Below are 14,049 nucleotides of genomic sequence, written 5' to 3'. Positions count from 1 at the left end.
AAAAAAAAAACCCACACAATCTTTTTTTGACAACATGATGTTAAGAGAAAACAGGATACATGATAATAGCACACATGTAGCAAGCTAAAAGCTTATGAAGTTATTGTGCAATGGGAGATCTCTCTATAATCTGCAAGGTTTGGATTCCATAGTATTGAGTATCGTGATTTTTTTTTTCCTTCTTTAAAAACATCAAAAGTTGAATAATACACTAGAGACAATATATCAAGAGACATTTCTAAAAAATAATGGTCTTCTAAGCAGAATGCAGATAACATGTCAGTCAGTATGACAATTATTTTGTTTGTAAAGAAGTACATAACATGTATTTTCTGCAGTACTTTCTTTCGGTCAGGGGAACCGTATTAACAAAAGAATTTATAGGTGAATCAATGGTAAAATAAAAAAATAAAAAATATTGATTCCAGGGAAAAGTACTGATTTCAAAATTTGTTGCAAAAATGTACACAATTCATACAATGCATATTTCCTGCTGCATTACTGGCTGAGGCCTTACAAGTAATGTTGATCGATTGCGCTGAGAGGAAAAAGGTCCTGCTACCTACCAGCAGCGATGATCCAAGGATCTACTCCCACTTTAGAGTTCTCTGGCAGGATGCTGATCAGCCAGTCCTCCTGAGAGGGTGTCTCCTTCAGCCCTAGACATGATTATAAAAAAAAACAACTGATCACAAACAATGACAGAGACGTACAATATGACACGTACCGGTGTTTACCCCACAGCTTCTTTGAAGATTTATTTTTCATCTTAAAAGTCAGAAATACTGTAAATAGGACAATATTGGTAAGTTGGTAAGAGCCAGTTATACACTTTACAAATGCGTGTAAGTAGTAAAAAATAACCACAACTCTAGAATGTTTGTGTTTATAGCTTACATTACATTATGAGTTTGTTTTCATTTTCATTTTATGTAGAACTGAAACATCAACATTACCCATTTTCATAAGGGTCCAGTTATTGTCCATCTGCTGACTGGCCTGGAGGAAATATCTCCCATCAGTCCACAGTGCAGCGTGCTGCTCTGTGACGATGGCTGTACCTGCACATCACAACACACACAACAGATTTTGAAATTTCCAAGATCTGGTTTGTACAATGGATGAAAGTAAAAGTATGTAAGAGGTGAGTTTATTACTGGCCTGTTATTACGAAGAACATCTTTTCTTTATGAATATGCAGCACTTTGGCTCAACGCTGTTGTTTTTAAATGTGCTTTATGAATAGAGTGGATTGTATTGTATTGTATTACTCGTCTGATGTATCAGTTGTGCTTTTAGAGAAAGATACTGGGTCAAAGCTGTTGGGTCTGTTCTAAGAATCAAGATATACAATATGCCTCTGAAATGAAAGCAGCGAACAAACAGTCTGAGAGTAAGTGAGCTCTCCTTCTCTCTTTTTAAAGTTTGTTGATTTCCCACAGTGAGTCTTGCCAAAGTAGGCCATCGTGCCCAAAACTACTCCCCCGCTAACATCATAAAAAACAAATGTCTACTGTACATTTACTGCACTATCAAAATTGAACATGAGACAATGCATGTGGGTGGCCACTGGTCAGCCCAACTAAGATTTGAACTTTAGATGATTATTTAACTTGCATGTACATTGCCATTCACACCCAAGCCAAATGTACCTGCAGAGCCATTAAATCCAGAGATAAATTCACGTCTGCAGTCACACGGTGCAATGTATTCACTCTGAAAGACATGGGGGCAAAGAGAGAGAGAGAGAAAAGCTTCATTACTAATCAATAAGAAGAGGCCATCAACCAGTCAGACATTTTAAACGGCACATTTGCTGTACTCCTCACATTACGCCTTGTGCCCTGAGGAGAGGGGTAAAGGGAGGAGCAGTTGGCAAAGGGCAACAATTATTTGCGAATGCAAGACAAGACGATAATAAGTGAATCAGGACACACACACAAAGTCAAGATCCTGCATGAGTGTGTGCTTGAGCGTCTTAGTTTAAATTGGGGGTGACTTAAATAATGCAAACATGTAGTATGTACGTATGTTTTGTGTGTGTGTGTGTGTGTGTGTGTGTGTGTGTGTGTGTGTGTGTGTGTGTGTGTGTGTGTGTGATGTTCCTTACCTGGTGTGCATCTCCAGAAGGGACAATGTAAGCTTGTATGGGCTCAGAGAAGTATTTACAATTCTTCATCGCCTGGCGAAGCTGCCGGAGCAGCTCACCTGTAATCTTTGGAGTCATGCCAGTGTCTGAATGACAGAAAACAACATGTTAATATAATGTTTAAGTAATATTTCTTGATAGCACACTTTTTCAAAACAGAGCTACAATGTCCTTAATATGTGCGGACAGTTTCACACCTAGGCATTAACGATGTAAAAATAATCTGTTCAATCCTGAAAAACACTAATTCAACACAACTACCCTTTAACAAACCCTTTTAACAAACATTCATCTATTGTTTTTCAAACACCCCCAAATTATTCGTAGATTACCTGACATGTTGACTTCATGTGACTGGAGCAGGACAGTAACGGACTTTACCTGACTATAAACGTGGAGCTTAAAGTCACAGTCCACACCTGGATCTTTAACCTACTGTAACATGCTGATTAAGCAATTGTCACAGGAGTTAAATATTAAAAGGACATAACTAATTGGCTGGTGTGGGCAGGTCTGTGACCTATTTCCACAGACCTGGCCTAAAACAAAGGCCAGAAGATCCTGTCCGGTGGTGATCGCTGCTCACATTTGTTGTAGTGGAGTATAAATTGGTGTTATTTTGATGCTTAAGATACCTTGTACCACCCACAAACCCCCCGTTTAATATGTCCCCTCAAATGTTGGAACAAACCCTCTGCCACTGTTCACCAAGAAGGATCCTCTGATCGTCTGATCCTACAGCATACTTTTATTCTGGGCCCAGTTTTCAAAAAATGTAATCTGGATCAAAGTGATCCGGATTTGGAAATATCGTGTTTTGCTATCCAGGATCACCTGATCCATCTTACTTTTATGCCAGTTTTTTTTTAAAGAAACATTGAATTGGATCACATCCAAATACCAAATTTCAGGATTACCAAATCCTGTTTACCAGAGCCTTAAATGGAACTAACAGGTAGAACAAACAGGTAGGCAAAATACTGGCCACAAATAGCCATTGTTTGTTTTAATTTTGAGAAACGGAAACACTGTAATAAACAGAAACATTTAAAATAAGGAATTTTACATTCCTTATTTTGTTATAATACTAAACATGTAATACTACATATACTACAACAACAATATAATACTTCAACAATACTATCCAATAGTCAAAAATCATTTACAGGACTGATACCAGCTCTTTCCATCTCTGCCTTTAGGAGATATATCTCTGCAATGTTTTCTTCTGCAGTTGGGCAAGCAAAATTTGTTCTTCACCCAATTCAATTAGAATCCACCCTTCTGATGGGATCAGGATAATACTGTTTTTCTTTTGGATCAAATAGATCCCAAACCAATTTCCAAGTTTTGAAAAACCCAAAGTGCAAGTTTGACCCAGAACAAATGTAAAATCGGTTTACATGGTCTGATCATAGTTCGGAATCCCGTTTTTGATTTTGAAAAACCCATTTCTAAGATTTGATCCAAAATCCCACTGGATTAAATTTTGAAAAACTGGGCTTTCTCGTAAATAAATCAAATTTCCATTAAAAAAACTGCAGCTCCCATTATTTTGCATATATTTTCCCTAACATTGCAGAACATTAATTTGCGTTATGGTTAGGGGTATACAAGTCAGAAAATGTCAGGACTTGATTCAATATCAATTTTAGGCAAGTTTTTTTATAACAAGCTTTGATTCAAAAACGATTCACAATATGTAAATGTAGTTTTTTTTCCCAAGTGATAGTATACAGGCCATTACAAAATGAAAAATGAAAAAACATATACAGTGGATATAAAAAGTCTACACACCCCTGTTATTATGCCAGGTTTTTGTGAAAAAAATGAGACAAAGATAAACCATGTCAGAACTTTTTCCACCTTTAATGTGACCTATAACGTGAACAATTCAAATGAAAAACAAAATGAAATCTTTGAGGGGGAAAATAAAAAATAAAAACTTACAATAACCTGGTTGCATAAGTGTGCACACCCTTCAAACTAATACTTTTTTGAAGCACCTTTTTGATTTTATTACAGCACTCAGTCTTTTTGGGTAGGAGTCTTTTAGCATGGCACATCTTGACGTGGCAATATTTGCCCACTCTTCTTTGCAAAAGTGCTCCAAATATGTCATATTGCGAGGACACCTCTTGTGCACAGCCGTCTTAAGATCCCCCCACAGATGTTCAATTGGATTCAGGTCTGTGCTCTGGCTGAATCTGTGGAGCTTGAATTGCGATACAAATGTGAACTGATCTTTTTTTCACACCCCTAGTTATGGTGTTGCACCAATGTGTGTGAGTGAAAGAAAACCTTTTAATATTCCATTAAACTAATGTTAACATATACACAACTGTTTTTACAACTCAAACAATCAATAACTGTTTAATGACAGCAGTTGTAAAGTATTCTGTTGCAACTTAACTGAATGATGCAGGGATGAAGTATTTGTGTTGGCAAAAATACATGGGCCACTACCGCTAGGTACCACTACGACTGTTAGCCAATAGCTAGCCATTTGGGAACAGAGGAGAGAAAAACATTACATCTACTTTACAGGCTTTCCAGCACACAGCCAGAGGATGTATTGTAAGATAATACAAATGATAAATTACGGCCAATATATCCATTACTACAGCTAAAAGGAACTCAGGAGAACCATCATATGAGCCTGCTGTGCAGTACAGCTCAACTGGGCACAGTCCCATGGGTCTGCTTGCATGCATAATTCACATTCATTATGCAGATTAAATAACTCTGGATTTGGCTATTAGTGCATGTTACACATTTTAAACATAATGATAAAGACAATTTAAGTTTTTGGACTGGTAAGTTGTCAAAAAAAGTATTCGCTGATATAGACGTAGATACAGGGAAGTTTTCCTGGGTTTGGGTTTGCCAGACGTTGGAACGCACCATTGGCAGCTAAGCGCAGGGTTGCTTCAAAACCTGGCACTGTTCGTGGGGGTTTGAGGAGATGGAGGAGAGGGGGTAGCCTACCTTCTACACATAGACTGTATAATATTAATGGACAGAGGCTGTGTGACGTCACCTATTCATTTGTGGAGATCTGCTATGAGTTGTCCAATTTTGCCGTTAAGGGCGCAGCCATCCTGGTTGCAGATATGACGATTTTAGACGAGAGGGAGGAGTGGGGGAGGAGCTGCTCACACCCTACGTTACGTTACACACTTTCACTGGCAATCACATCATAGCCACGCCCTACAACACCCCCTGCTTTATTGCTGTTTTTAACATCAACAAGTAATAATACAAAAATGAACATAATTATGTGTTGCAGAAGACTTAAAACTAGCGATTGAGACCATAAACTCATTATGAAAATTTTTACTGAGGTAATATATCAAGTGAAAAGTGGGTTACTTTCTACAGAAACAAATCTCCTTTTGCAACTGCTTGTCTCGCCCCCTGCTGGAACTCAGATAGAACGCAGGTTTACTGTTCTTATACTGTTCTGTACTTTGCTAGAACCGGATGTTTTTTCCATTAATATATAGGCTACAGTCTATGCTTCTACAGAGGTCCAGGCTAGCCCCCAATGTCCAGTGTTCAAATTACAAGGGGGAACTGGGGGGTTCCGACCCCTGTCGATGAGAATTGGACCCGCCCAAAAGAGATGGAAATAATAGTTTGGTAATGTTAGTCTATCCAAAATTGTATGTATTTAAATGTAGTATTACCATCATTAACAATTCAGGAAATAATCTAATGAAATATGATTTTCAAACCCTCACTACGTACAAGAGAAATAGTACAGCGCAACAGGGAGATACGTTTAGACTAGAGATGGTCCGATACCATTTTTTTTTGCTTCTCGATACCAATTCTGATACCTGAACTTGCGTATCGGTCGGTACCGAGCACTGATCCGATACCAGTGTGTCACATATTTTATTATGTTTTAACAACTGTATACTACTATCCATGTATGGATGCGATATGATTTCTATATTTGTTGTTGGTATGGCTCAGGTTAAACTCTTTGTTAAACATGAACTTACACAAACAATGAATGCCACAGAACTTTCTTTTTTTATCCAGTTTGACAGTCAGTTATAACCAAAAAATAACATAAATAAACTACTTTAACGTAGGCAATACCGATACTGGCATTGGTATCGGAACATCTCTAGTTCAGACTGGTTCTTTAATATCACTTCACTAGCTGTCAAAACAGCAACTTTCTGTTGAAAAGACACCAGTACTGTCCAACGAGCACGCAAGGTATTTCTCTCTTTTGTGGTCACCAAAACAGTCTCCTCTCTATTCTGTTCTGTGACTCCCCTCTCTGCTTACTCCTCATGTGTACTGCAAGCAGGTAGAAATAGTGGGGGGACAGGGTGCGGAGGCCGGTGTAGGCACGAGAGACGGCGATACGCGACCATGGATGTTTTAGGAGAAGGAGATGGACGCCGCTAAGCTGGCCTGGCCCAGGGCATACAAGCCTTCTTTGAGAATTCTTTATCGATCTTTCACTTCCCTTGGTAGAATTTTTTTTTTTACTTCAAATATAGGCTACCTAAGTACAAGTTATAATTTAATATAAATTCCCGTAGTGAGTTTGTGATTATTTTGCTAAAGATTTATATTTCTTCCTATCTACCTTGCTGACACAACCACTTAGCTTTCTGCAAATGATTGCGTAATGACGTCATAAATACGCAAATGAGCGTATGACGCCATCTACAAAAATAAAAAATAGCTGTACCCCCCCCGAAGCTTACGGTATAATTTGAATACTGTCTCTAATTTTAGGAACGCCCCTGTCACCAAAAACAATAAGAAAAACAGTGGTTGTGATTTTCTAATCTAAAGACTACAAAAACACAGAACTTGGTTTTAAGTGGACGGACGATTTTTTCAATTCACTATTATCAACAGGCCAACCATAACACGTCAATAAATTCATTAAGTGAGTCGATGTTCATTTTAGTAGTGGGTGTGGTAGAACGCCGCAGGATATTTGTTTTAAAGTTGCTAGATATTTTTCCCAATGTTACGGCTCTAGGTAAACGCTTTTCTCTCCGCTTTGATAACGCCTGATAGGCTACAGACAGGCATATTGTGACCAACCGTTCTCTCATATGAACGGTCAACAACATCCCTCTTCTCTGCACACGGAGACGTTAGCTCCCCTCCCCACAGCGCCGCTAGCTAACGTTAAAGTCCCCGGTAACGTAGCCATTGAAATGTTGAATACACACCTTGTGGTTTCGTCTTGGAAATGTGATGCTTGGGTTTAAAACGCGCTCCTTCACCAGCCTGGACCTTGTGTTAATTTACAAAACAGGAGGCTGCCATTTCGTTGTTGACGTTTGTGGTCACGTGACTGCAGTTTCCTCCAGTAGACTCAGAGAGATCTAGACTCGCCTCCCTTTCTCTATTACACTAGCTATTCAGGACAATAACAAATGTTACTTGATACCATCAGTGACTGATTTTTAATCGCTGTGTAAAATAAATACCAAGTCAGTTTATGCTAAATGCAGCCTAATGCTAAAGCACCACTTGGCTATACTCTATGCTCATACACATTCATGTTCTGAGATGTCTAACGAACAAAACTCCAGGTTATTGTCACATGGCTTACAAACATTTTTATATTTTAACCACAGTTTCCCAGACATTTACACAGATTTAGACAGGAATATGTTTTATTTACATACCCATACTAATATTACTGTTTTAATGCATATTGAAGGAATTGACAGATTCAATTTCACTAAAATTGTACATATGCTATTATTATTTCACGTGATAAATTATTGATTGATTGGTTTATACATAAAAAAAGAAATTTTTTTAAAAAAAAGAGCATTTCTATGAAGGCTACAATGAACTGTTAATTAATCTATTGTTGCCTAAAGTGATTTCTACAAAATGCAACTTGCACAAAGAAACAGTTATTATTTGTTGATAATAAATCAGATTACCATTGTAACATTTTGTGGGATACATTTCATAAACATATTCACAGTTTTACAATATAAGGGTCCATGCATCCTTGCTGATGCTTTGGCTGAGCTATACACAAACTGTGGATGGCAGCAGGTAGGTGGCAGCAAACATCAAGCAAAGAAGGAAGGTTCCTGGCATCAGCAGCGGACCTGCACTTCCTGAATGCATCACATCAGAAAGGTCACCACAGGTTATTCTTTATTTGTGTATCATTGTTATTATTACATTAAAAAAATGGAACTCAGATAAAAGAGAACTATGACTAAGTGTATGCAACGTTTGTAATCCAAGATCATCTTATTAAAATGCATTACCAAAGACACTCCAAATGCTACCTTCAAGTGCGCCTCAAAAATCATAAACCGAATCAGACAAGAGGTTTGCTTAGAAGTAATGCATCAATGTAATAAGAATGATCTTTGAAAACATGGCAATGGATATGCACATTGCTCTGATTATGGAGCACACTTACTTGTACATGTGTCAGACTCTCTATACATGCCCATCTTCTTGCTGGTTTTGACAGACTGAAGAAGTTCAGTGCTGACATCCCCTTTAAGATACAGACAATGTGGCATTGATTAATTACACACAGACTGACTGATTACTGAACTGTTATCATTAATGAGCTAGGTCTAATTATGGTAGACTTACAAATTTTGCATCACTAGGTCAGATGACGACATACGAAATACTGCAGTGCCTTTTTAAATATTTCAGAAATAACAAATACCGTTGCCTACTACTATTACATTGCAAGTTTTCTTTTCAGTTGGTTGTCAAGTATGTGTGATTGCTTTGCACGTACTTATGCTTCAGACAAAGATCACTGTCTGCTAATTGCATTCATTTTCTATTCTCTCAAGCACAGAAAAATGTTATCATCCCCACACACATCTCAAATTCTCATGTGTGCTTCTTCCTGCTGTACTATTATACTTAATAGCATGGTAAAGGAATCCTTCTCTCAATAATGGCCATAGTAAATTCTCCACCTTGTGGGAGACTTGTAGGGGCATAAATGCCTGTCCTGTGCTATACTGTGTGAAACCTCTGCACAGATACTTCTCTGTTCCGCCGTGGGACTGTGTAACGGACAGAAGATGACACTCAACTCCAGCATTAGGTTACTGAGCAATTTTCAGGTTTTCTAAAGATTTTTCAATGCCCATAATTGTTCATTGTCCTCCTGATGAACACAGCACTGGGCACACAGCTTGCCCAGATAAGTCCTAGAAGCCTGAAGTAGCTGAAGATTTACAGGCTTATAGATGCTGTCCATGCAGCCCCCTATATTGAGATTATACCTCACAAACAAAAACCTTTGTGAATGCAGAGCCTAACAACCCTGGTCATAAATTAGGCCAGGCCTTTTGCTGTATGCTGCTAATCTGTTTTTCCTTTTTTCCCAAATCATCTTTATCGTCTCTTTACTCATGTAAAAAGATGATTCCAACTAGAAACCATCTTGCGATGGGATCACACCAGCCAGGGGCCTAAAGTGCTACTTCCTACCCCTCTACTTCAAGTGCCCTTGCTTTTGGTGATATCTGTTGAAAGCTAATACAAGTGATTTTCTTTGTAAATTAGCCCACTGTTGAGTTTATAGGGGAACATCATATTTTAGAGGGCTTCTTACCAGATACCATGAAGTTGACTTGCTGACATACTCCAGCAACTTCAGACCTGGGAGAGTTGGGCAGGATGGTGACTCTTGCTATCTCCAACTGCAGGACATCTGCAACCCTCTTACGGAAGTCATATCTGGGCAAAAAAAGAAATCAAATATTGACTTTGTAATATAGTAATTACCACAAGATACTAGGATAAAGATTTTGTTTAGTGTATTTCCTCTTATCAAATCAAGATATCAAACAATAGTACAATGAACTTCAGAGATTGTAAGGATTTCTCAGTAAAACTTAAACAGACAATATGTAACTTTCTTCCGCAAGGGGTCGTGCCCTTGCGACTTAGAATGACCAGCTAAAAGTATGCACTATACAGGATGTACCCTATTATACCTTATCAACAGGAAATGATAGGTCAAACTGCCACCCACAAATAGTCATATCAATAGTATTATAAACAAAGCATCAGGGTGTCTGAGATTTCACATGAACAACAGTTAAAGATAGGCTACACAGCATTTGTTTTTGTTTTGTTTTTTGTATTTATTGTTTTTTGTTTTTTCTCCCTTGCTCGTCTGGCGTCATGGCTCATTTAATGCTAAGGACCTGAATAACACAGTGAAAAGACAGAAAATACTTATTAACTTATATTAATCAGTTACAGGCAGATACTGCTTTTATACAGGAAACTCATCTAAAAAACGATTCTGTTAATTATCTTAAACGAAGCTGTGTGTATGCCATGTATTTCAAGCAGAGAAAGGGATTGCTGATACTAATTACAGATTTAGTAATGTGACTGTGCAGTTATTTTCCCTTCTTGTCATTATTATCAATATCTATGCTCCAAATTTTGTGTAATCACGTTTCCTTTAAGAGACTATTTTCTGACGTTAACACATAAAATCTGATAAAAGGAGGTGATTTTAATTGCGTACTCAACACCACACTGAATAGCTTCTCAAATAAACCTCAGCCTCTTCGTGAATCTGTCAAAATGATCAATTAATTCTGTGCACAGACTGGTCTTTCTGACATCTGGAGGTTTAAATATCCTTACAAAAAAGGCTTCTCTTTTTTTACAGGGTCCATCATGCTTACAGACGCGTTGATTGTTTTCTTTTAGATAAAAGATTATTGGGAAATATAGAGTCTTGCCAATATCACACTATTTCTGTCTTAGACCATGGTGCACTCTCCTTTAAAATGGGGTTACCTAATTGTTTCAAACCATCACGCCATTGGAGAGTTAATCCACTCCTATACTAGCTGACAAGGAACTCATAAATTTCATCTCCTCCCAGATTCAGTTCTTTTTAGAAACCCCAGAGATTTCTCATTCAATCCTATGGGAGAAAATTAAAGCTTTTCTTAGAGGGCAAATAATTGGTTATTCCTCTAGAATGAAAATAATAAGAATGGCCAAACTTGACAACATTTCTCAAGCTTTGGCTAGTATTGATGAACATTACTCCTCATTCACATCTTTAGCTCTTTATAAAGAAAGATTACGCCTACAAGCAGAATATGATTCACTCACCACAAAGAAGGCTACATATCTACTCACAAGGGCCCGATATAATATTTATGAATCAGGTGACAAGGTTGGGAAGTTTTTAGCCTAAGAAACCTGTCAAACAGCCTCCTCTCACCTTATACCTAAGGTTTATAATAAAAATGACAAAATTGAGACCAATTGCCTGGAGAGTAACAGCGCCTTTAAACAATAAGACATCTTGAGTCGAGGCCGCTTGCCTTTTCAGATGAATTTAGATACTGCTGATTGTAATTTACGCTAGTTACCAGCAGGAAGGGAGAGGGGTAGCATAGAGCTCACAAAATTAATTCTGGGTAAAATATTCATTTTAACCACTGAGATATGGGCTTGAAGAGACATGGGGAGACCCATCCATTTTTCCATGTCTTTCAAACTGTTGTTCAGGGCAACCGAATAGTTATGTTTCACAATCTGGTTTAAGCAGGGAAATACCTCAGTGCCTAAATATTTAAACTGCTTAACAATGGGGATGTTATCAGAGATGGTTAAGTTGCAAGTCATTTAAATGAAGTTGTGCAGATTTTGATGAAGCCTGACACGCTTCCACACTCCTTGCATAAGGATAGAATGTGAGGAAGATACTGAGATAATGAGCGGGGTACCATTGTGAAGCTGTTATAGGCCTCCCACCAATCAGGAGTGCTGTGTTGAACAATGGTGAACGTGTATGCTAGTTACATGCTACAGGACAATATGTTTCAACCAATCTCCAAGTTTTGATAAGTTGTGAGATAATGGGGCCGAAGCATAGCTGGCACTGTTTATTAGAGATATTGGCAAAAAGAACGTCATGGAGTGACCATGGTTCTGTCATAGCACTTAGCAACGTATGCCAACAAACAACATATGCAACCAGACATATCTGAGTCAAACCAGGTAAGGAGGGGTCTTGACACAAAGGACCAAAAATAGCGTTTAAAGTTGGGAATTGAAATGCCAGCATCCTCCTTCCTCTTCTGTAGACATCTTAAGTCGCGGACACTTACCTTTCCAGATAAATTTAGGTACTGCAAATTATGCCAATAGTCAGAAGGAGGGAAGAGAGGTAGCATAGAGCTCACAAAATTAATCCTCGGTAAAACATTAATTTTGACCACAAAGACACAGGCTTGAATAGACATGGGGAGACCCATCTATCTTTCCATATCTTTTAAAACATTGTTCAGGGCAACAGAATAGTTATGCTTAATAACCTGATTTAAGCAAGGAAAAACTTAAATGCCTGAAAATGTTAACTGTTTAACAATGGGGATGTTAGCAGAGATTGAATTGCAAGTAGAATAATTTAAATGAAGTAGTGCAGACTTTGACCAGTTCATTTTAAAGCCTAATAAGTTTCCATACTCCCTGCATAAGGATTGAAGGTGGGGTAAAGACTGAGAGGGGTTTTCTAAAAAAACAAAAAATCATCCGCAAATAGTGAAAGGCCATGCTGTGTATTGGAAATGAATATTGGTGATACCATAATCAATAGGCGAATGGCTTGAGCCAGAGGGTCTAGGGAGAGGACAAATAATGCAGGACTCAAGGGGCAACCTTGGCGTGAAACTCGAGAAACTGGAAATAAAGAGAACCAGGAGCGACTGGTTAAGACTCGGGCTCAAGTGTTAGAATACAGCACTTTAATCATACCTATGAAAGTGTTACAAAAGCCTATCGCTTCTAAGACTGACCATGGGAATGACTACTTAAGTCTGTCAAATGTTTTTATTGCGTCGAGAGAAAGGATTGACATTGGCCTCTTACTGTCTTTTGCAGCATCAACAATGTGGAGAAGACGTCTAACATTATCTTTGGTTTGGTCAGAATTCACAAATTTCGAGATATTGGACTCTAAAGGATTAGCTTTGTAAATATTTTTAAATCAGACTTTAGCAGACTCAGAGGTCAATAGCTAGAGCACAATGTAGAATCCTTATCCTTTTTAAGGAGTAAGGGAGGAAAATGTTTACTGAGGTGATAATTCAAATGAGAAGTAGGGTCATTTTCCAAAAGACTTTGTAGAAAAGGACTTTGTTTTGGCACAAGTGGAGACCCCCTGCTGGAAATTAGATAGAATGCAACTTTAAGGAACTTCTGCACTGGCTTCACTTTTCAGGCAAGACACTTATTTTGGAATGTGTTGTTATCCACGAGACAATAGATCTCTAGGTTCTGCTCAGGGTAATTATTAAAGATTTGCCAAAGTATTCTGCTGAAAGGGTATATTCATATTCATATTATATTTTATTACACTCACCTGCTAAAGTTAGTCACGGTGGGAAAGGTCTGCCCTGCTGAAGGGGAATCTGGGAGGATGTCAGCACAGGCAATGATGCTGTCTCCGTTCTTCAGCTGCATAGATCTGTGGACCACTACAAACACAGATAACATTATGTTTTATTGAAACCTTTAACTCACATCACCGCTAAATACATTTTGAATTATTATTTTTTTATCAGTGTGGTACCTGTGTTGTCTCCAGAAAGCTGGATGTTGCTGTCAGTGAAGAGCTGTCCCTGAGTCAGGCTCACTGGGCCTTGTCTTGCAGACACCTCTCCCACCACACAGCTCAGCTGGTTTAATAGTGAACAGCTGGAGCTCTGAAGGGGGAATAGAAAGAAGGAAGTGGATTACACATCAACCACTAAAGTGGAATTGAAAGGGAACATTGCATATTATATGACATGTAATTCTCTGCTCTGCTTGAAAGTTTTGTCCCGCACAGAATATATATATTTATATAGGACTTAAAACCGGTGCTT

General features: G+C 38.2%; 2 protein-coding genes across 4 annotated transcripts in view; both read right to left on the bottom strand.

Moving 5' to 3' along the window:
* The window catches only part of xpnpep1 (X-prolyl aminopeptidase (aminopeptidase P) 1, soluble), a 13,997-nt gene extending 6,363 nt beyond the window's left edge, over window positions 1-7,634 (bottom strand). The window contains exons 1-5 of one of the 2 annotated variants that reach the window (XM_032529544.1): window positions 7,363-7,634; window positions 2,111-2,235; window positions 1,653-1,716; window positions 957-1,061; window positions 567-659 (exon numbers count right to left, since the gene is read on the bottom strand). In XM_032529544.1, coding sequence (XP_032385435.1) covers window positions 567-659; window positions 957-1,061; window positions 1,653-1,716; window positions 2,111-2,227 — 379 coding nt within the window. In that variant the 5' untranslated portion in view covers window positions 2,228-2,235; window positions 7,363-7,634. Of the gene's footprint in view, window positions 1-566; window positions 660-956; window positions 1,062-1,652; window positions 1,717-2,110; window positions 2,236-2,481; window positions 2,726-7,362 lie in introns of those variants that run through there. The other variant, XM_032529537.1, reaches the window with a different exon arrangement.
* A 115-nt stretch (window positions 7,635-7,749) lies between these two features.
* Window positions 7,750-14,049, bottom strand: part of cusr (Copper-only SOD repeat protein) — a 16,368-nt gene continuing 10,068 nt past the window's right edge. Inside the window, exons 6-10 of one of the 2 annotated variants that reach the window (XM_032529518.1) lie at window positions 13,755-13,887; window positions 13,545-13,659; window positions 9,756-9,880; window positions 8,589-8,669; window positions 7,750-8,277 (exon numbers count right to left, since the gene is read on the bottom strand). In XM_032529518.1, the coding sequence (XP_032385409.1) occupies window positions 8,183-8,277; window positions 8,589-8,669; window positions 9,756-9,880; window positions 13,545-13,659; window positions 13,755-13,887 (549 nt within the window). In that variant the 3' untranslated portion in view covers window positions 7,750-8,182. The remainder of the gene's footprint in view (window positions 8,278-8,588; window positions 8,670-9,755; window positions 9,881-13,544; window positions 13,660-13,754; window positions 13,888-14,049) is intronic. The other variant, XM_032529528.1, reaches the window with a different exon arrangement.

The sequence above is a fragment of the Etheostoma spectabile genome, chromosome 2 (genome assembly GCF_008692095.1).
Source record: "Etheostoma spectabile isolate EspeVRDwgs_2016 chromosome 2, UIUC_Espe_1.0, whole genome shotgun sequence".
Lineage (NCBI taxonomy): Eukaryota > Metazoa > Chordata > Actinopteri > Perciformes > Percidae > Etheostoma > Etheostoma spectabile.
The sequence above is the reverse complement of the archived record's forward strand: the minus strand, read 5'-3'. Positions and strand labels throughout refer to the sequence as shown.